Source organism: Phycodurus eques, chromosome 3 (genome assembly GCF_024500275.1).
Source record: "Phycodurus eques isolate BA_2022a chromosome 3, UOR_Pequ_1.1, whole genome shotgun sequence".
NCBI lineage: Eukaryota > Metazoa > Chordata > Actinopteri > Syngnathiformes > Syngnathidae > Phycodurus > Phycodurus eques.
Window position 1 is genome coordinate 21003861 of NC_084527.1, and position 22533 is coordinate 21026393.

At 41.6% G+C, this 22533-nt stretch overlaps 3 protein-coding genes across 5 annotated transcripts; all 3 read left to right on the forward strand.

The window, feature by feature from the left end:
- The first annotated feature begins 1440 nt into the window (after positions 1-1440).
- On the forward strand, positions 1441-8649 carry LOC133400149 (tigger transposable element-derived protein 1-like). Of its 2 annotated transcripts, none has more exons than XM_061672469.1 (3): positions 1441-1964; positions 2042-2135; positions 4859-8649. In XM_061672469.1, the coding sequence occupies exons 2-3, from the start codon at positions 2054-2056 to the stop codon at positions 7135-7137; spliced, it is 2361 nt and encodes a 786-aa protein (XP_061528453.1). In that variant the 5' UTR covers positions 1441-1964; positions 2042-2053; the 3' UTR covers positions 7138-8649. The 2 variants fall into 2 exon arrangements, with proteins under 2 accessions (XP_061528453.1, XP_061528452.1); XM_061672468.1 differs by having other exon boundaries at positions 1441-1951.
- A 2577-nt stretch (positions 8650-11226) lies between these two features.
- LOC133400208 (zinc finger protein OZF-like) lies at positions 11227-13994 on the forward strand. Its single transcript, XM_061672635.1, has 3 exons — positions 11227-11401; positions 11498-11831; positions 12472-13994. The coding sequence occupies exons 2-3, from the start codon at positions 11654-11656 to the stop codon at positions 13383-13385; spliced, it is 1092 nt and encodes a 363-aa protein (XP_061528619.1). The 5' UTR covers positions 11227-11401; positions 11498-11653; the 3' UTR covers positions 13386-13994.
- Positions 13995-15495: 1501 nt separating this feature from the next.
- LOC133400201 (oocyte zinc finger protein XlCOF7.1-like) lies at positions 15496-21959 on the forward strand. 2 transcript variants are annotated; one of them, XM_061672625.1, is made up of 3 exons: positions 15496-15797; positions 16393-16973; positions 21788-21959. In XM_061672625.1, the coding sequence occupies exons 1-3, from the start codon at positions 15620-15622 to the stop codon at positions 21836-21838; spliced, it is 810 nt and encodes a 269-aa protein (XP_061528609.1). In that variant the 5' UTR covers positions 15496-15619; the 3' UTR covers positions 21839-21959. The 2 variants fall into 2 exon arrangements, with proteins under 2 accessions (XP_061528609.1, XP_061528608.1); XM_061672624.1 differs by lacking the exon at positions 21788-21959 and having other exon boundaries at positions 16393-17823.
- The last annotated feature ends 574 nt before the right edge of the window (positions 21960-22533 follow it).

Here is a 22533-nt window from a genome sequence, read left to right on the forward strand (position 1 = left end):
AGTCTCATCACAAGGATATGGTCCTCTCTGTTAACAGGCCTGCACTGCCGCATGAGAGACCTGTTTTAGTTTATCTTGTCCTCCAAAGAGATGAGACAGGAAGGAGAAATTGACAGACTACGCAGAAAACATTTAAAAATAGAGCACTGAAATCAAAATACACAAATAATGGTCTAGGCATAGGGAACAAAACAGCTCAAAAGAATTAGATATGGGACAGAGTAAATGAGTGCTTAGGAGAGGAAGGAGGAAAGGTGCACAGAATAGGGAGGTAAAAACAAGCTCAAGCCCGTGAACGCGAATATTTACATTCATTCAAAGGGAAGGTGTATATAAGGCGAGCGGGGTGAGAGAGAGAGAGACATACAAACATACAGCAACTTTATAGGTAGATAGATAATGACACTTACTTACATGATGCCTACCTCTAGGACGTTCAGGCAAGTAAACAATACAAGCTGTTTGTCCAAGAAGTTTCCCAAAAATCAGTCATTGTCTTTGAGTTCCTGGAGACGGTTCATCCAGAATTGAGCATGAGGCCTTCTCAAAAAGGCCCACCGGCTTTCAATCCTCTGATTGTGATTACTGGACCCAGAATGTCCAGACTCAAAAGTCAGGCCTTAAAGATACACGCCAGTAAACTAACAATTTTACCACACTTTTCATTGCCCTTTTGAACCCTTAACAATTTTGGGAAAATAATGGCTGAGTCACACAGTTATTTTTTTGGGGGGGGGGGGTATGAAAACCGACCGGATGTAAAAAAAACAAAAAAACTGGGACAAAATTTATATGAAAAAAGCCGTTGAAGACCAAATCATACGTACAACTAATACAATGATGATAAAAGTATAATCCTATGAGGAAAATAAGTGAAATATTCTTTTTTTTTTAAAGTGACATTTCTTGAGACATTTATTCTAAAGCAAAAACACGTAATATTATGAGAAAATGATGTTTTTTTAAAAAATATATTTTGAGGTAATATTTTTTGGGAGAATAAGAACATCAGGAGGAAATGGCCCATATTGAGAGAGGGTATTTTTTCAAAGAAAAAAGTTATGAGAAAAAAAAGTTAATATTACAAAAAAAAATTCAATTGTAGAAAATGTTTCGAGATAAAAAAAACTCTTTGTTTTTAAATACCACGAGAAAAATGTTGCTACTTTTTTTAATGAATGATATATTAATAATAGAGAGTAATTAAATGAAAAAATATCTAATACGCAATACATATGAAGCAATACAAATGTGAGCATCGGCAAAAACCACCACTTAAGAAGAAAACTAAAATAAAACTGAAATATTGTAAAGTAGAAACCCCACCAATATGTATAGGTAGAAACGACATGCGCATTTTGAGCTACGTTCCGACGGCGACGCTAAGCTCGGGAGGTGAAAGTTCGTCAGCACATTCCATGTGTGTGGACAGCAAGAAAACCAAAAGACCAGGGATGCTGGCACATTGTGCTGCATACGGTTACGTAAAATGCCGTACAGTTACGACAAGGGAAGTGGGAGCCCCTTTCACATGTAAAAATATAGATATATTTCTTTTTTGTTGTGTATTGATAGCACACGTTTCGGCGTTGACAAAAAAAGAAAATCGGTTGAGAAATGGGCAAGTTATTACTTAATTTCAATGTCCATTCATTGCCTTCTATGGGAAGAACGACCTCCCCAACATGGCCGCGGCGTAGGCACGTCGTTTAGCAGGGTTGTTACTGCGCGCTGGCGTTTCTACTGTTCATATCGATGAGAAATACTATCGCTACAAATGGAGCAGAACGATACTGTCACCTCGTAGCCTTTCACAGGTTTTATGGAGCGGGTGGAGAGACAAGCATCTGGTGGCCGTCTTTTATACCGCCGCAAGATGGCAGCCGAGATACGTGCCGTAAAACGACCATCGAAGGAGAAAAGAGATCGAGAGACGCCACGAAAACAACGCGTAGGTGGCCAGGGTAAATCATTTGGGTGGGGGGGAACTAAAGTCGAAATAGTTGCTACGGGAGAGACTAATAATTATATATTGTGACAGTTTAACAGAACGATGACGTCGGTCGAGGACAACGAGCGTCAGCGAAAACGGCTGGAAGCCGTTGGCGAGACTCCCATCGTGTTGTACAGCCAAGGTCTGTCAGTCCACTACTCTCATTTACTTGTACCTTTTTCATAAATGAATAAAGGGACTCTCAGTAAAGGGAATAGTATTAATATTAAAAAAGGACAGCAATACAATTAGAAACAAAAGGCAATGCATGTGGGTAAGCGGGGTTTCAGTACAGACAGCAAAATGTAATAGAATTTCCACTGCCTTTATTTTTTATTAATGCAGATATAACGTCACTCATCCACGTGCTTTCAGATGTTAACTTCTTTAATTTTCTGTAGCGTGGATGTATTTCCTCGTCGGTCTAAATGGCGAGATGTTTCAAATCGATCGCAACCAGAAAGTTATTCTCACGCCGCCATATTTGCGAGGAGCTTGGGATCGTGACGTCACATCGCGGTGCATCATGGATGGTATCCGTTGTGAATGTAAACAAGGCATCTATGAGAGAGGCGGGAGTAGGTAGATAGTAGGTAGTCAGGTAATTCCTGACTAATTTCTACATTAAAAATATTTTTCAGTGTTTTTTTATTTTTATTTTTTTTATTGTTACGCAATATTCTAGTTTCGAGACATGGTGAATTTTTGGTTTTCGTTTGCTCTAAACTATAATCGTCAGAATTGTGTGCGTGTTTATATAAACATGAAATGTTTCACTGTGTGTATAGTGCATCTCTCTATAATGCGTTTCAAGTTTTTAATTCAATAACTGAATTAAACTTTTTGACATTATTTCAATTTATTGAGCTGTACCTGTATATAGAGAGAACTTATGAGCTATAGTCATATCTGCACCAGTTAAATGTACCGAAGCTTTATAGTAGTTTCAAGTTTTTCTTCAAATCTTTTTTTTTTGACAAAATAGTTTCTTAGGACTGCACAGTCTTTTGTGCATTGTCATCGCGATGTACGTATGCGCAATAGTCACATCGCAGGGTCAGCTGCGATGTTTGTCTACTGTAATATACACTGAATCAACTGTAATATTAAAAGTGACCAGCAAAGGGCCGTGTTTGGACATGCTAATAAGATTAGCACCCATGTTAAAGTAAATTATAACGCTTCAAACAACCCGGAGCAACCCAGAGTGTTGTATACTTCCGTCCTTCTAAGATAATTATGAATTTTCTATTTTGCTCTTCAGAATGAAACGAGGCAGGCACTCTGCAGGTGCATGAGTGCGTGAGGTGCGTTCACCTCTAAATGGGAGTGAATATGTTCTTTTGAAATACAGTACATAATTGTAAAAATTGATTACTCGGACAATTATTTGTATCAGATGCTTTAATTAAAACATTGTACGATTGCAGTGATAATGGAATTTTTGTTTTGTAGTATAACAATACATACATTTGTTAATATAGTCAGCCAGAGCTGCAAGGAATGTGAAGTTATCAATGTCCTTTCACCATCATTCCTGTCATACTCTGTTGCGTGTTTTTGTTTGCACATTAAGGACAAAAGTCCTGTTTTTGTTTTAATTCCTCATTTTAAAAAGTACCATTCAGGAAACAAAGAAAACCAAGCAACAAGTTTTTCATCATGTTTTTTAAGATTGTAGGGTGAAAGCTGCAGCTGGTTACTAGTGTGGACTGAATGACCGACAACAATGGGGAAATGAAATGCCAGTATTTTGAGGGTAATTCCTCGTCAGCAACATATTGAGGGGGGGGGGGGGGGGAAAGAACTATGAACTAGTTTGATTTTGGACCAGTGAACTCGGTTAACATTTTTGAATTATGAACTGAACTAGTTCTTTTTTAGAACTTTGAACTACTTCACATGGAAAATGCTATTTCATAATGCGGATCCTGTATTATTTCACATCGCCATATGTAGCGCAGGTTTAAAAAAAATTGCAATGTAATTTATTTTCCAATAACGTGCAGCCCGACATCAGAAAAATCAAAATCCAATTTATTTGAAAACTATCTATTGAACCGGAAACAGACAATGCTGGCGCGTTTTGGCTGCCGCTTCTCCCTCTAGAAAAGTTTTTCTTTTTTTTTAAATTGCTTTCTTTAATCAGGATCCCTCGCCATTCTATGGCCAAAGGTAGAACCCGGGTTGGTTTTGTGCCTGTCGGTGCCATAAATCATCCTTCCTAGCTAACTAGCGGGCTGGCTCTCGTCATCTGCCACACTGTGTTGGATCAACTTTCTCCCATTCATTCTCCTGCGGTCGACATCCACCTCGGCGATGGCTCCTTTCCGGCTTCGGTAATTTGTAGCGCTGCCATGAACTTCCATGCAGGACTTTGGATGCAAATATCACACGTATCAGACGTGCATCAGCTGCAACAATGAACTACAGCCGCATACATTTTGGCATCGGCCTCAAACACGGGCTAAAAATCGTGAAATATTTTGTATTTTATTTAAATGTGGCGTGGCAGCGGTTGCAGCTCTTGTCAGAATAAAGTACGTTGTATTATATTCTAAAATTCGTTCTGATTTGAGTCAAACAATTCTGATTCGCTGATCGCTTTTCCACGCCCACTTGAATGCCAATTTAAGTCACTGCTAATTCATGCATAGACCTAATGTGCACGTACATTAAACAATATAAGGACATTAAGAGGTGCTTGCACCAGATTTAGTAGAAAGCTCATTTCCATCTGTAGTCTAGAACATAAAATAAACAAACATATTAGAATGGGGTACACAGCAACTCACACCAACTTATAAAATATACAGAATTACAAAAGCAAACATCTCATAGTAACATGATTGACTTGTCCTGCAGACGTCCAGCAGCTGATTGGTTGTCAGGAAGAGCTTCCACCTCAGCAGACCCCTCACATTAAAAAGGAAGAAGAGGATCCAGAGTCTCCTCACAACGAAGAGGAGGCTCAACTGCCTGCCCACATTAAAGTGGAAGTGGAGGAGGCTGATGTCAGCGAGTTTCCACTGACTGGTGTGTCTGTGAAGAGTGAAAACTGTGATGAAAATCCACCTGAGTTGTCACAGCGTCGTCACGGCAACACACAACACATGACCGCAGGGCCTGATGTCGACCACCCTGGGGGAGCACCACCGGACAACCTCTTGGCGCCACTGTCAGACAGTGACGACATGGAAGTCACAAGCGATTCAGACCCTGAATGGTCTAAAAAGGGCACAAGTCAAAGTTCTCAAATGCCCTGTAAACGTCGCAAACCGAAACGTTTTCGTTGCTCCGTTTGTGGTCAAAGATTTCTTCGAGAACCGCATTTGGCTAGACACATGAGAAAGCACACAGGAGAAATACTTCGTTGCTCAGCCTGTTTTAAAGGGTTCCTTCATAAGCACGCTTTGGTTAAACACATGAAAATACACATGGGAGAGAAAGCTTCTAGTTGTTCAGTTTGGGATAAAGGGTTCATTAAAAAGTCAAATACAGCAAAACCTCGGTTCACGAACGACCCTGTTCTCGACCAAATATTTTTGGACAATCCTTGCATCGGTTCACCCACGATGCTTGATTTGGCGAACAGTCACAGCATTGAGGCAGAATGCTTAGCTGTGCCATCTCTCGCACAGTGTGAAGGTTCTCTGAGTGCTGCACACAATTCGGGTAATTTAGCCCTCAGTACGTCCCCAAAGCAACTGAAAACTGTTAGCGATGGTATTATTAGGAGGCCTATTCGTTTGACTGTAGAACAAAAGAAGGAAATAATAGCCGAACATGAAACTGGTGTCCGTGTTTGTGATCTCGCTGCGCAGTTTGGTTTGGCGAAATCTACCATCTGTACAATTCTTAAAAACAAAGCGTCAATAAAGGCAGCTGACGTGGCTAAAGGAGTGACACTTTTGACGAAGCAAAGAACTCAAATACTAGAAGAGGTAGAGAAATTATTATTGTTATGGGTTAATGAAAAAGAGCTTGCTGGTGGTGGTGTTAATGCGGCTGCAGTTTGTGAAAAGGCAAAGAAGTTGCATAGTGATTTGGTAGCCAACACACAGACTGCAAATAGTGTTGAATGTGAAAACTTTAAAGCCAGCAGAGGCTGGTTTGATAATTTTCTCAAGCGAAGCGGAATTCGTAGCATTAAGCATGACGAGGATGTTGCGAGTTTAAATAAAAGGGCCGCAGAGAAATGTGTTGGGCAATTTGCAAGGTTTGTGAAAAGTGAAGGCTATCTTCCAAATCAAGTGTTTAATTGTGGCGAAGTCGGGTTGTTTTGGCGAAAGATGCCAAAAAGAACCTCCCTCACTAAAGAGGAGAAGGCACGGCCTGGACACAAGCCAATGAAAGACAAGCTCACACTTTTATTATGTGCGAATGCCAGTGGTGATTGTCAAATCAAGCCACTTTTAGTCTACCACTCTGAAAATCCTCGTGCATTTAAGAGCAATCATGTGATAAAGGCCAATCTGCCTGTGATCTGGAGAGCAAATGCTAAAACCAGGGTTACAAGAATCCTTTTCGTGGAGTGGGTGGCCAAGGTCTTTGCACCAGCTGTCAAGATGTATCTTCAGGAGAATGGGTTGCCCCTTAAATGTCTTCTTGTCATGGATAAAGCTCCTGCTCATCCCCCAGGCTTGGAAGAAGACCTGGACATCGAATACGACTTCATAAAAGTCAAATTTCTGCCATCCAATACAACTCTATTGCTTCAGCCCATGGGTCAGCAGCTCATTTCTAATTTCAAGAAATTGTATACGAGGGCACTTTTCTTGAGATGTTTTCAGGTCACAAAGGGCACCGATTTGACCCTGACAGTTTTTTGGAGGGACCACTTCAATATTTTCCACTGCATCAACATTATTGATGAGGCCTGGAGAGAGGTCTCTTATCGTACCTTACAATCTGCTTGGAAGAAACTTTGGCCAGCTTGCGTGCCAGAGAGAGACTTCGAGGGCCTCGATAATGAGGAGGCGGCCGTCGTGGATGATATCGTGTCCATTGGCAAAAGTATGGGCTTAGAGGTTGACAGACCAGATGTGGAGGAACTGGTAGAGGAACAGGTGGAGGACCAACACAAAGAACTCACCACAAAAGACCTTCTTGAGCTGCAGAGTGAACAGGTTAAAAGCTCATAGGCAGGAGTATTCATCGGAAGATGAAATAGCTAGCACCATGATAGAAGAAATGTGCTCTGTGTTGAAGTGCAAACGTTTTTTTTTTCTCTCTCTCAAACCTGTCCTATTCGGCTGTTAGGTCAAGCACAATGGAGACGCTGTATCCCTTTTATGCCAGAACAGTTATACTGTGCCACAGTTGAGTTTTTATGCTGCCACTGTGGTTCTTTGTATTTTGAAGGATATTTATTAAAAATGTCAGTCGGACAGAATGAGGTTTTAAAGCAGAGTGGCAGGGGAAAAAAAAAAGAGGAAGAGACTGAGAAGGTAACTAAATTACACAGGAAGAGCATACAACAAAAGATAAGCAAAATAAGTCATATGTATGGTACACATGACACATTACATTCAAATATTGTATGGAGCAGGAGTGCTACACCCTTTGAGGGAAGGACAAGACAATATAGGACAGGACTGGGCAGAACAAGGAAAGGACAGGAGGGGAAGCATGCAGAACAGAGGTGGTGGACCCGGCTGTACAACTGAAGTGTGGTGGGAGTGGCTATGTAAATTTGAAACATCTATAGAAACGGAGTGAATGTGAGAGAATACCCGGGAAGTTTGCATCGTTATGAGTTATATATAGCAATGTGTGAGTAGCCCCACACCAAGCAAGTAAGTCCAAAGGTTGCGTGTCTGCGGACACATGCAAGTGAACTGACACCGTCTCACATGCACAATAACCCTCACGAGTGTCTTGTAATTGTTGCGGCAGCGCAGCGGGATCTGAGGGCCCCACCCCACCCATCCGAGAGGCGGGGCTGGGCCTAGGGGCCCACCCAAGAGTGGCCTGGTGGATGGGACACTAACCACACTGAGGGGCCCGGGCCAGTCCCCCTCCCCACTGACAGGGACTGCCAATGTAGCCAGCCCCCGACCAGCCAGAGGGCGAGACAGTGTCCCCCGCTTGGTGGACATGAAGGCGGATAGGGGCACCAAACAGGGGAATGACAATTGGGGGGGAACCAGAGCGCAGCCCCGGGGCATGAGAGGGGAGTCCCCCCATGTTAATATGACTGTCAGGTCCCCGACTGGCAGTCATTGGGCCTACCAAATGCACAATTGGCCCCCGAGTGTTGACCCTCGCCTTCCCAGAGATCAGTGTATGTAATACAATTTAAAAAAGGGGATGAGTGTGTGTAGTGCATTAAAAGACCTGGGGGGGGGGGGCAGGAAGGGCGGAGGAGCAAAGCATCTAGACCGGGAACCTTTTTCTTTCCCAAATCTTAAAACGGTGACCAAAGAAGCAGGTCACATGGTAAATGACAATGTGATGTCCCACTTTGGGGAAAAAATCTTCAAGGGAAAATATGTTACTCTGTATTGATTTATTGTGCCCAAACCAGCCTGTGAATTATAAAAGAAATAGAAGACAAAAAAAAAAACATGGTATGGAAGAAGACTACTAAATGCATTATGAACATTTTTTTTTTTTTTCATAATGTAATAAAGTGTTTAATTTTTTTATCTGTTCTACTTTTGCTTTTTTTTTTTTTTTTTAAACTAAACCCACAAAAAAAAAAACCAAGTAAACCTAACTTTATTCTAAGGCTGGAATGGCTTAATTCTAATTCCGTATATTTTAATGGAAAACAAATGTTTGGTTCACGAACAGGGAGACACTGATCGTGATGGTGTCAGTCTGAACTTGCACTTGTTGAAATGCTCCGATACTACGACACCGGTAGCAATTTACCAACTTCATCCAGCCATCCACTCTCTTAACTGCTTACTCTGCCCTCGCTGAGTACGTAATGCAGTAGCAGATGGTGCACAGTTCTTTAAGGTGCTACGGAGGAGGCCAACAAAATCTTGCAAATTCAACACAGCACAGAAAAGAGTAAGGATAAGCCCGACAATGAATGAATGGATGAAAAAAAATACTGCAGCCATAAAATTCTAAGTTAATGATTATTTGCTAAAAACAATAAAGTTGATCAGTTTGAACATTAAATATCTTCTGTTTGTAGTGTATTCAATTAAATATAGATCGAACATGATTTTCAAATCATTGTATTGTGTTTTTATTTATGTTTAACATAACGTCCCAACTCCATTGGAATTGGGGTTATACGTTTCATCATGTTTTGTTATTTTTTTTTAAATAAAGAACGTGGTTATTTCCAAAATAGGTATTCATTCATTCATTTTCCGTACCGCTTATTCTCACTCGGGTGTGCTGGAGCCTCGCCCAGCTGTCTTCGGGCGAGAGGCAGGGGTACACCCTGAACTGGTCGCGAGCCAACCGCAAGGCACACAAACGACCATTCGCACTCATATTCACATCTGCAGGCAATTTGGAGTCTTCAATTAACCTACTTTGCGTGTTTTTGGAATGTGGGAGAAAACCCGCGCAGGCACGGGGAGAACATGCAAACTCCACACAGGGGAGGCCGGATTTGAACCTGTGTCCTCAGAACTGTGAGGCAGATGTGCTAATCCATTTAGTTAAAGGAAACATCCACGGGTTCTGTAGATGCATTCGTTCAAAATAAAAAAAAAACAAGTCGTCAAAATTTAGTCAAATTAAATTATGTTCTTTGCCAGATGGCATGAAGTATTTTCTAAAGCAAGTTTTGAAATGTTTATTTATGTATTGATGTTTACGAAATCATTCTACAACACTGCCGCCTCCGGTCCCTTTGAAAACACTTTGGTAACATCAGCACAACATATCCAGTTGTGAAAGCTCTTTTTCATTTTGTTAAATCACGTCAATCAACATACCATGCAGCTCCTTCAAGTCCATTTCAACATTTAACAACTAGACTGGGTATGTGTTGCAGATATCTGTAATTCACATGTGCCTGTAGTCAAAAAGAACATTTCAGATATCCGCTAATACAATTTTCCTATCCACAATTGTCATTTCAGATATCAAAAACATTCTTCCTCGAACAAATGACGTCCTATTTGCCATTCCTGGGTATGGAGGGTCTCATCATTTTTTATCTACAATTCAGTTTCAGATATCCGCTATGTGAATTAGGCATATCTTCAACTGAATTGTAGATATCTGTAATTCCAGTTTGCGATATCCACAATTTGATCCTGATGACGAGCCATAAAACCAGTTCAAGATATCTCCAGGGCTAGTTTATGGCTAACTGTTAAATGGGTTTGATGTTGGGACCTGCTTTGGAGTCACAGTTTGCTCCAATCCAGTTTAAGTGCTAGTGACGTTTAAGTCTAGTTCACCAATCAAACGAGACAAGAAAGTCACATGTCCTCGCACAACGTCTTCTATTGGGCTTCCCGGGCATAGGTTTTCACACTAGATAAGCCAACCCGGCTCACTGTGGCCTATGTGGCGGCCATTTTGGGAGTGTCGTCGTTACCATGAAGGGAACGGCGCGCTACTTGTTTAGACGTACAAAAACAACAACTTTCATGTATTGTAGTGTTTATCTGCCCGAACGTGGATATTTCAGCTCACTTATAACTTGGGACAACACCTTGCAGTAAAAAAAACATTTTATTTTGTTATTTTTATTTTATTGAACGGTGCACGACTGGTCAGAGCGTCAGCCTCACAGTTCTGAGGACCCGGTTTCAATCCCCGGCCCCGCCTGTGTGGAGTTTGCATGTTCTCCCCGTGCCTGCGTGGGTTTTCTCCGGGCACTCCGGTTTCCTCCCACATCCCAAAAACAGGCATTAATCGGGGACTCTAAATTGCCCGTAGGTGTGAATGTGAGTGCGAATGGTTGTTTGTTTGTATGTGCCCTGCGATTGGCTAGCAACCAGGTCAGGGTGTACCCCGCCTCCTGCCCGATGATGGCTGGGATAGGCTCCAGCACGCCCGCGACCCTAGTGAGGAGAAGCAATTCAGAAAATGGATGGACGGATGCTGTGGTTAAAAAAAGGAGAACTTACTATTTACTCAGTACTTGAGTAATTATTTCACTGTGTACTTTTTACTCATGAGTAATTTTGGGGTCTGGTCTCCTAAAGGCTTGTTACAACATTAATTCATCTCTTCAAAGATACCTGATTGTATTATATAATTTAATGTTGTGGGTTTTTTTTTCATTTCCCAACCTTTCAATTTAATGGTTAAGCTCTTTGCCTGCCACCGTGGGGGACTAAGGTTCAAGACCCCGACTGGACCATCCGCCAACATCCCCCGGACTCACGGCTGTGGTGTCCTTGAGCAAGACACTGATACCCCGAAATGCTCTTCGTGCGCTTCAGCTGCCCCCTGCTCCAGCGTGTTCCACTAACATGTGTATGTGTTCACTGTGATGGATAAAATGCAGAGAACACATTTCGTGTGTACGCATGCATGTTCATGACAATAAAAGGTGATTCTTCTTCTTCTTAGTGGCGGTAATGCACCTTTAAGATGGTTTGCCAGCCACCAGTAAACACCACAGAAGAAGAATAAGGCGGAAGTTAGCATCGCAACCAAAGCTGCAGCGACAACGAGGCAAGGTGCGAGTGTTTTCCATTTAGTGTTTGAACTGTCTACGACATCAACATGTTGAAAGAGTTGGTAAGGGAGCGACTAATCACGGCCGCCGAGGAAATCTTCGGACTGTTTGAGAAAACGATCGCGTCGTACGAGGAGCAACTTTGTCGGGCGAGAGAGGAGACCGAGCGACACCGACGACAACTGGAAGCTGTTTGCAACACTCAAATTGTGATACGCGTCCAAGGTCTGTTCACTAACATTTACAACATCTTATTTAATTTAGAGCTTTCAACGACAGGAATAGTGTCCGTTTTATAAAAAGAGTGGCAAAATATAGGCATTTGCAATTGTTGCCACTCATTTAGTTTCTGCATCCTTTTGCACAATTGTAAAAATATATATATATATTTGTACCGGCATTACAAGATAACTAGCAAACCTTTATTGCTCGACATGGTTCGTTCGACTTCCAGGGATCATCAAGAATCAGTGCGAGAAAACAGCGCAACTGTCAACTTACCGTTCTTAGCTGTCCAGGATGCATACAAGTTGTTGCTGTAATGTCTTGATCAGAAAGTCTAGCCAAAATGGGGCACGGTTTATTCTTGTTATGCCAGTAGTGGATCTTTTGTTGGTGGTGTTACTTGTAAGGCCTATTGTCGATCATAGCACACTTAGCATCATACCGCTCTCCTGAAATCACATCTAATGCCCTCCGATAACTTCCCAAAGACTTAAATCAGCCCCAGAGGACTGCCGAATGCCCGTTGGGCCCAATTGCCACTCAATCCCTGACCCCACCACACAATGATGTTGTTTTTGTTTGAAAAATGTTTGTGACAGTATGGCAGTGGTTGTACTAACAGAATTGTCTTGTCCTGCAGAGGTTGGACAAGTGATTGCTCGTCAGGAAGAACTTCCCACTGAGCCGCAGGAGGGCAGCTCCAGTTTGGAGCAAGAATATCCACAGCCCCCCTACGTTAAAGAGGAAGTGGAGGAGGCCGACATCACCAAGTTGCCACTGACTGGTGTCTTTGTGGAGAGTGAACACGCCGAACCACGCAAGTCATCAGAGGGTCAACATTGCAGTCCAAGTGGAGACCATCATGGAGGACCACCACCAGACAACCTCTTTGCTTCATTGTCAGACCGTGATGACATGAAAGAATCTTTGATGAGCGACACAGACTGTAAAGGTGACAAGAAACAGTTGGAATTCTCTGAAAAGGAGACCACTCTAAATAAGAAAGCTTTTGAAACGCACATAAGAACACTCACGCGGGAAAACTCCCTTAGTTGCTCGTTATGTGGCAAAATAAAGGAAACCATGCTAAAACACATGACAACACCCGTAGTAGAAAAACCCTTTAGTTGCTCAGCGTGTGGTAAGTCATTCTCTCAAAAGCCGAATATGTTATCGCACATGAAAACACACACTACAGAAAAACCTTTTTGTTGCTCAGTGTGTGGTAAAAGTTTCACTGCAAAGGCAGTTATGGTGAAACACGTGAGAACACACACAGGAGAAAAACCTTTTAGTTGCCTAATTTGTGGAAAAGCATTTTCTCAAAAGCCACATCTGGTGTCACACACGAGAACACACACTGGAGAAAAACCCTTCGGTTGCTCTGTCTGTACTAAAACGTTCTCTACTAAGTCACAAGTGGTATCACACAAGAGAATACACACAGGAGAAAAACCCTATAATTGTTCAGTTTGTGGTGGAAATTATGCTCGTAAGTCCTCTTTGACTGCACACATGTGGACACACAGCAAAGAGGGAATAAATGTTCACTAGTACCCTGAAATTCTGTGAGCTTCGAAGCAAGTGCTGTTTTCATTGAACTTTGAAATATGAACATTGAATTGAATGTCTTCTTCTGAAGAGCTGTACATTAGTTGCTGTTTTGATGTGCTCTGCAGTATAATTCACTGATGTCATTTTCATTGTTCTGCACATCTCATTCATCAATGATGTCTTCACTCAGTTTAGATATCTTAATGGGAAACGATTTACTCGTTTGTGTTAGTCACCTAGAAAGTGATGCGCTGCTGTATGTGCTTAAACCTGTCATTGCCCAAATACTTTCGGATTTAACACACAATGTGTTCTCAAAAGCAGTGGAAAACATACAGTACAAAAGTCTTTTTAAAATTATTATTATTTGCTATTAAGATTTCCTTCCTTTCCAAATTGGAAAAAAGTAACTACTCTGATTTTTGTTAGTTGCTGAGCTGTATTCTCTTTTGCTATGGTTTCCCCCAAAAAGCTTCTTTATACTGATGTTTTTTATTTATACCGTGTCGTGTAGCACCGTGGGCCCTTGAGTACCATAATTTCAATCCTGTGAATGTGCTACGCATATTGTAGAATTGACAATAAAAGTACCTTGTACTTCGTACCTTTAAATACTGCCCCAAATACATCTACTTAAGTATAAAAAAAAAAAATAATGAGAGAGAAAAGAAATTTAAAGTATAATGAGTACACAAAGAAATATTCCAAAATTACCGAAGAAACCAGTAATGTGAATGAAAATGTTCTATATTTGACTGGTGGAAGTACTGTAGTCAACTACCTGTTAAGGTATCAAGCAATTTTGATTAAATACATATTTTTTTTAGTGTGGGGAAACACGAGCATGTGAAATGTGTAATAAAATGGAATTGATTCTATATAAAATTATGAAGTGTTAAAAATATGAGAGAGGAGCTAATGGGAGGACAACAGGCTTAGAGAAAACAGTTTAATTCAAACAATTTGTCCCGCTACATTTTCAATAAACATAAGAATAATTAACAAAAATAATAAATACATTAAACAGAGTGAGTATTTCAAACTCCACTATTAAACTGCAAAACTGTTCCAACACAAAAGGCATACAGATCACCATTCTGCATGGCCATGCAGCTGAACAGGACAGGTTAAAAAAGATGAACATCTAACCTCTTTTCTTTACTTCATTTTTATTTTGTTTTATGAAAATGACCGGTTTAGATTTGTGACCAAAGTAGTAATATTTCAAATAAATAAGTGGCGGTAATGCAGTAGTACAGTTTGCGAACCTCCGTTAAACACAACAAGAAGTCCCTGAAATTAGCATCAAGTTAGCATAACAGCTAAAGCTGCAGCGACAACGAGGGACAAATGTTGAAGAATTTACATTTGTGCACATACAACTTGGCAATAAAGAGGATGAGGTTAATTATGTCATATTAATTTTTAAATGAGGCTTTACATGTTACAAAACCCAGAAGTAGCTGCAAGATTATTATTATTTTTAAACTTCTTAGTCATAGCATTATAAAACTGTATATCTTATTATACACATTACAGCTGTACAGAACCATTCATAACAATATACATATAACAATATGGTCTTAACTAACATGTATCACAATACTTGAAAATATATACTATCATACATATAACAAGAAATATAACGATACATTTAAAATACAAATACAAACTTGAGAGGGATAAACTAGATTAAGCTAAAAGGATAGGAAAACACATTATTCATCAAAATTTTCTAGTGGAAATTGTTTTAAGAATGTTGTCTAACTTGTCTCTTGTCTCTTCACCACACTAAAGTGTGTGGACGGCAAGAAAACCAAATGGGACAAGGGAACTGGGTGTCCCTTTCGCATATATTTGCTTTTATTTTTTTCAAATGTTGTGTATTGATAACATACGCTTTGGCGTTGACAAAACCGTACCCCCATGAAAGTCGCTTGAGAATTGAGCGAGTTATGACTTTATTTCAGTGCCCGTGCATTGCCTTCAATGGGAACGACGACCTCCCCAACATGGCCGCCACGTAGGCGCGTTGGTTAGCTGAGCTGCTACGGCGCGATCCTCATATCTATGATTCGAACGAGTACTTCCGGTTCTGGTTCATCCGGCTCGGATTGGATTGGAAAGGAATGTTCCGACGCAAAAACGAGAATACGAAGAGGGCCTTAGTAAAGTTAGCATAGGGACGAAGTGCGAGGTTCAAGTGTTGTTCCTGTGCATTATACAACGTCGTAATGTTGAAAGAGTTGGTACGGGAGCGACTCATTGCGGCCGCCGACGAAATCTTCGGACTGTTTGAAAGAACGATAGCGTCGTACGACGAGCAACTTTGTCGAGCGAGAGAGGAGAGCGAGCGACACCGACGACAACTGGAAGCTGTTTGCAAGTCTCAAACTTTCATACACTTGGAAGGTTTGTTCGCTAAATGTGTATATTTACACAATTGTATTGATCTCATACGCTCGTTAAACGACATGAATGACGTCCGACAGTGACGTCGTTAGGCCTCTTTTCGGGGGCGTCAGGGGGCGTTTCTTCTCGCGCTTTCCATCTCTCGCTGTGTTTCATCTTTTCCAGTAAGTTTACTGCCCCAAAGAAACCTATATTGTATTGTCTATTGTAGAGTTGCCGACGTACTCCCGCAAATGAGCAATTGCACAATTGGACACCCAGAACAGGGAGCCTGTATAGGCGTTTGATGCTGTGTATTCAGTAAATTGTACTTTATCAGATTTATCAAACCATAAAAGAAGAAGTAGGTTGTTTTATATATATATATATATATATATATATATATATATATATATGTGCGTGTGTGATGTGATGTTTTTAGCAAATAATCATTAACTTAGAATTTTATGGCGGAAACACGTTACCAAAAAGCTGGGACGGGCGAATTTTGTAATTAAATTACATAATTTAGTTGCTTGTAATTAGTTACTCCCCAACACTGACTGTATGCCAGTAGTTGTGGTAATAAAATTGACTTTTGACTTGTGTGGTACAGACTTACAGCAGCTGATTGGTCATCAGGAAGAACTTCCCCCTCAGCCGCATGGGGGGAGCTCCAGTTGGGAGCAAAATGATCCTCAACCCCCTCACATTAAAGAGGAAGAGGAGGATCTAGAACCACCTGACTTTAAGGAAGAAGATGAACATCTAGAGCCCTCCCACGTCAAGGAGGAAGAGGAGGCGTCTGAAATTTGCAAGTTTCCGCTGACTGGGGTCAGGGAGAGTGGAGGAGACAAAGACGGACCACTCAAGTGGTCACAGCTTCATCATCATCACAGTCTAAACGGAGAGCACTGTGGACGCCCAGCACGAGATAACCTCTTTGTTCCACTATCACACAGTGATGACATTGAAGAACCTTTGAGGAGTGACGCAGACTGCCCTGAAAAGGAGACAACTTTTAACAACAAGGAACCTTCTCAAACACACACAGGAGAAAAACTCTTAAGTTGCTCAGTGTGTAGGAAAAGATTCTCTCAAAAGCGTCATCTGGTATCACACATGAGATCACACACGGGAGAAAAACCCTTTGGTTGCTCAGTGTGTGGGAAAAGATTCACTCTCAAGTCAACCATGGTAAAACACATTTTTCGGACACACACAGGCGAAAAACCTTTCAGTTGCTCCGTCTGTGATAAAATGTTCCCTTCTAAGTATGATGTGGTATCACATATGAGAACACACACAGGAGAAAAACCCTATAGTTGCTCAACTTGTGGCAAAACATTCTCTCATAAGCATCATCTGGTCGACCACATGAGAACACACACAGGAGAAAAACCCTTTGCTTGCTCAGTGTGCGATAAAAGATTCACTCTAAAGGCAACTATGTTAAAACACATTAGGACACACACAGGGGAAAAACCTTTCGGTTGCTCGGTCTGTGATAAAAAATTCTCTTCGAAGTATAATATGCTAAAACATGAGAACACGCACAGGAGAATAAGCTTATAGTTGCTCTGTTTGTGGAAACTTTGCTCATAGGTCCACTTTCACTGCACACGGGAGAAAATGGAACCAAGGGACAGTAAATGTTTTACACTAGTACCCTGCGATACTGCAATTTGGCTTTTGCAGTAGGCCAGATTTTTGGGGGAAATTTAGAGGTTTTTTTAGCGCTGTAAATGCAGTTTAGGTGTGCAGTACAGTATACGACAAATAAGAGTAATCTTTCAGCTGATTCATCATCACCGTCTTGACCTAATTTTGGTATCTGTGCGTGTGTAAGCGTGTCATTGTCCAAATACTTATGGACCTCAGGCTGAGTTCTCAAAATGTAAACATCATGTGTAAATTGTACGAAAGCGACATAGTTCATACATGTAGCGCCCTGTTTTATGTATTTTTGATTGTTTGCGATAAAGTACTACTTGCTTGTTGTTACTATATTGCTGATTTTGTCAGCTGTCCATGTCTGATTTTTATTGGTGTGTTTGTGTGGTTTTTTTTTTGGGCCTTTTGTCAATTTCAACTTATTTCAGTGACCATTTTGAGGTGTTCTGTAATTCACAGAGGGGTTCCAACAATTTGGTCCACGTGTGAAAGTGGTTAAAACAATCTTTAAAAATTTTAGATTAAAAAAGATATGATCGGATACTGCTCTGTCATTATTATTAGTTATTGTTATTTCATAACAACGAGGCGCTCTAAAGTAGCCACGCCGGCGGTCTATCCAAAGGGAAGATGAAGTTTCAGGGTGGAGATCTAGCTCATAGATCTAGCTTACTGCATGTCGCAATTGTGCCAGATAACAGCTGATGCAAACAAAGGCCGTCAAGTTCTTATATAGTGGCCGTGCCAGACTACACAATTTTAGTCACACCCCTCAAAAAAATCGGAAAAACTGAAATGGTGAAAAATAGTTGAACACTGTTGGCTCTGTTTTTGTAGACGATCCACCTGCGCTTCAGTGTAAAAACGTGCGCGAAAGTCACTGTGCGTGTTTGTCAGTTTGGCAGACCTGTCTGCGCCAAGCTGCGCATTTCAGTGCAGTGAGGGTGTGGCCTTGAGGGTGTTATGTATAATGTGATTAGCGGCTATGCCCCACAGGTAGGATGTGACCTGGAGGTGAGAGAGAAATTCTGGAAGGATCTTGACGAAGTAGTTCTGAGCATCTCAGACAGAGAGAGAGTCGTGATTGGTGCAGATTTTAATGGACATGTTGGTGATAGAAACAGGGGTGATGAAGAAGTGATAGGTAAGTTCGGCATCCAGGAAAGGAACTTGGAGGGACAGATGGTGGTAGACTGCCAAAAGGATGGAAATGGCTGGAGTGAACACTTTTTTCCCCCAGAAGAGGCAGGAACATAGGGTGACCTGCAAGAGCGGAGGTAGAAGCACGCAGGCGGATTACATTTTGTGCAGACGAGGTAATCTGAAGGAGGTTCCCGACTGTAAGGTAGTGGTTGGGGAGGGTGTGGCTAGACAGCATAGGATGGTGGGGAGTAAGATGACTCTGGTGGTGGGGAGTGTCAGGTTCAAGACACCTAAAACACTTGTAAAAAATCAAGACAAGACACAGAGGTAGTTCAGTTTTCAGACTTGCAAGGAGAAAACGGCCAAGAGTGTACTTAGTTACCGTCTCCAACCATTTTTTTCTAAGCCCACTCTGTCCGTACCCTCTCTTTTTATTTCTTTAGGGCAGTTCCCTTGTTACATATGAGTTTCAACAGTAAAAATGTGGGGGCATACGTGCTTGTTGCAACTCAGGTGATCATGACATAACATTCTTTGTTGTGGTTGAGACAGTAGAAGAATGATATACTTCTTATCAAGACACAGAAAGACTCCTCTCAAATTTGTCCTTGCACCTGCAAGCACATACAACTCATCCTGTGGGAGAAAGCTTTGGAGTGATAAAACATTTCTCTAAGTAGAAGCAAGCAGAAAAGCACAACACGTGATAACGTATTTACATTTTTCCATCATTTCCCTCCTGTTTATCATGTTTTTTTTGCTCATGTTATACATCACTTATTTAGCAGACGCTTCTTCTGATTTTTGGCTGTAAGATCATTATCATGAACACAAGACATAATATGCTTTATTTGATCTCCTCAGCTGAATCAAATAATGTCCCGATTTCCATTTCCCCATCATCATCGTCATCAGAACTATCCTGGTTCTGTTTCGTTAGAAGGGGGTACATTTGTTCTGCCCGATTGCTCATAGGTTGGATTGCGGTGGTGATTAATCTATTCAGAAGTGCTCGTAAACATGGAATACAGCAACATCCGCACAATGTCAGTCTTGCAGCAAATACTGCTATTGATATTAAAATTGATGAGACCAACGTCTTATACTTGCCAAACACTTTCATCCATTCGTTCCACATGGATGTCCACGCCAGAATGCTCTTTCATCTTGCGGTTGAGGGTGCGCAGGCCATCAATGGCCCTGGTCAGGCTGCCATCTGCAGCGGTGTGTACAGCACAGTTCTCCAAACATGGCACACACTTCCCCTCTCTCCGCCAGCAACATAGCTAGTGCAATTCTGTTCTGAAATGACATTAAAGATGTGGCAGCCAGTTGTTCATGTACGGCCTCAAAACCGTCTTGTGTCCAATTTCCTAACGCTGTACATTGTGGTGGATGTAGTTTATTCGGTCTGCGTTTTTATTGGTTGTACACCACCAACAGATTGTAGATTCAAACCCTGATGTTACTTGATCTACTAATTTTGTATTCATCAGGTACCCCTCTTGGAATTCCAATTGCATCTATGTAAGTTGGATCTGTCTGGGAGAAGGTTTTGATATATGTTTCAGCAGAAGGTACCGCTGGCCTTGGGTGTTATCAGAAAAGGGAGTCATCCTAAGAACGTCATTCTTCAGTAATCTACCTTGAGTGCTATAAAGAAGAAAAGGGAGTCATCCTAAAATGTGGGCACCCCTCTCTCTGGCCATGCATGTTTTGGAAATTGAACTTATTTGTTAAAGAAAGGAGTACAAATAGAACAATCCAACAATTCCCCTGTTTACATAGTGGAACTATGTAACATACCCTAAGCAGTACTACTCTTATGTGGAAGGCTTATAAGAGGATATATCAACAATGTAGTCATGAGCTAAGCATTCTTCTCTTGAGACAGGCCAAAAACCTCCCCATATATTGATCTGAGGAGGGGAAAAGACATGTCCCGTAACATGCTAAGAGAAAAGACACTGTATATTCTTCTTCAATAATTCATCCATCTGGACACGACGTCGTCTTGTGTGAGCAGAACTTCGGGAGTGGGAGCTCCTTCGGAGGTCATCAACATCTGTGATTCCGGCCGGATCATATTCTTTCCCACCACTCCCGTGACAATCTGGACACACAGTGTCCTCGTACATGGAATAATACAGCATCCGAAAAGCAATAACAAAGTAACAGCAGTAACAATAGCAATTATCAATGTAATTACAAGGTGTTTTCATTTTCCAAACCACTTCGTAGCCCAATCTTCCAGGGGGTTGGAAACGCCTGTTGAATCTGCCATTTCAGCAGCCAAAGTTTGTAACCCATGTAGGGCTCTCGTTACTTTTCCATCCGGGGCTGTGTTGTTGGGAATACAACACTGTGGACCAAACATTGCACAAACACCATTCTTTTCGGCAAGGGTCATGTTAAGGGCCATGCGGTATAATGTCTTTACATAACGTCTTCGCTACTGTTAGTGCGTCGGGATGTTTTGTGGGGAACAGCTCAATCCATTTAGAAAATGCATCAACGATGACCAAACAATACCTTTTCCCTTCACTTTGGTTTAATTCAATAAAGTCCATGTGAATTATTTGAAAAGGGTATTGAGGTGCAGGAAATGTACCTCTCCTGGGCCTCAAATTGCCCTGTGGATTATGCCTAGCACAAATCATACATGCTCTACAAAAGTTTTTTGAATAAGAATTAAGACCATAAGTTGTATAATATTGATTTATCTGTCTTACCATCCCTCCTGTTGAGACGTGTGTTGAACCATGGCTCAATACTGCTGCCCATTTATATAAGTTCACTTTTCGGACTTGCAAGGAGAAAACGGCCAAGAGTGTACTTAGTTACCGTCTCCAACCATTTTTTTCTAAGCCCACTCTGTCCGTACCCTCTCTTTTTATTTCTTTAGGGCAGTTCCCTTGTTACATATGAGTTTCAACAGTAAAAAGGTTGGGGCATACGTGCTTGTTGCAACTCATGTGATCATGACATAACATTCTTTGTTGTGGTTGAGACAGTAGAATAATTATATACTTCTTATCAAGACACAGAAAGACTCCTCTCAAATTTGTCCTTGCACCTGCAAGCACATACAACTCATCCTGTGGGAGAAAGCTTTGCAGTGATAAAACATTTCTCTCAGTAGAAGCAAGCAGAAAAGCACAACATGTGATAACTTATTTACATTTTTCCAACAGGGAGGAAGATTAGGAAGACAAAGGCAGAGCAGAGAACCATGGGGAGGCTGAGACAGGACAAGTGTTGTGCAGCTTTTCGGGAAGAGGTGAGACAGGCTCTCGGTGGACAGGAGGAGCTTCCAGAAGACTGGACCACTGCAGCCAAGGTGATCAGAGAGGCAGGCAGGAGAGTACTTGGTGTATCTTCTGGCAGGAAAGGAGAGAAGGAGACTTGGTGGAGGAACCTCAAAGTACAAGAAATCATACAAGGAAAAAGGTTAGCTAAGAAGAAGTGGGACGCAGAGGACCGAGGAGAGGAGACCAGAATACATGGAGATGCTACGTAGGGGAAAGGTAGAGGTGGCAAAGGCCAAACAAGAGGCATATGGTGACATGTATGCCAGGTTGGACACTAAAGAAGGAGAAAAGGATCTAAACAGGTTGGCCAGACCGAGGGATAGAGATGGGAAGGATGTGCAGGATGTGATAAAGGTTAGAGATGGAAATATGTTGACTGGTGCTAGCTAGATGGAAAGAATAATTCTAGGAGTTATGAATGAGGAAAATGAGAGCGTAGGGAGTGTAGAAGAGGCAAGTGTGGTGGACGAGGAAGTGGCAATAATTAGTAAGGGGGAAGTTAGAAAGGCATTAAGGAGGATGAAAAATGGAAAGGCAGTTGGTCCTGATGACATTCCTCTGGAGGTATGGAAGAATCTAGGAGAGGTGGCTGTGGAGTTTTTGACCAGCTTGTTGAACAGAATTCTAGC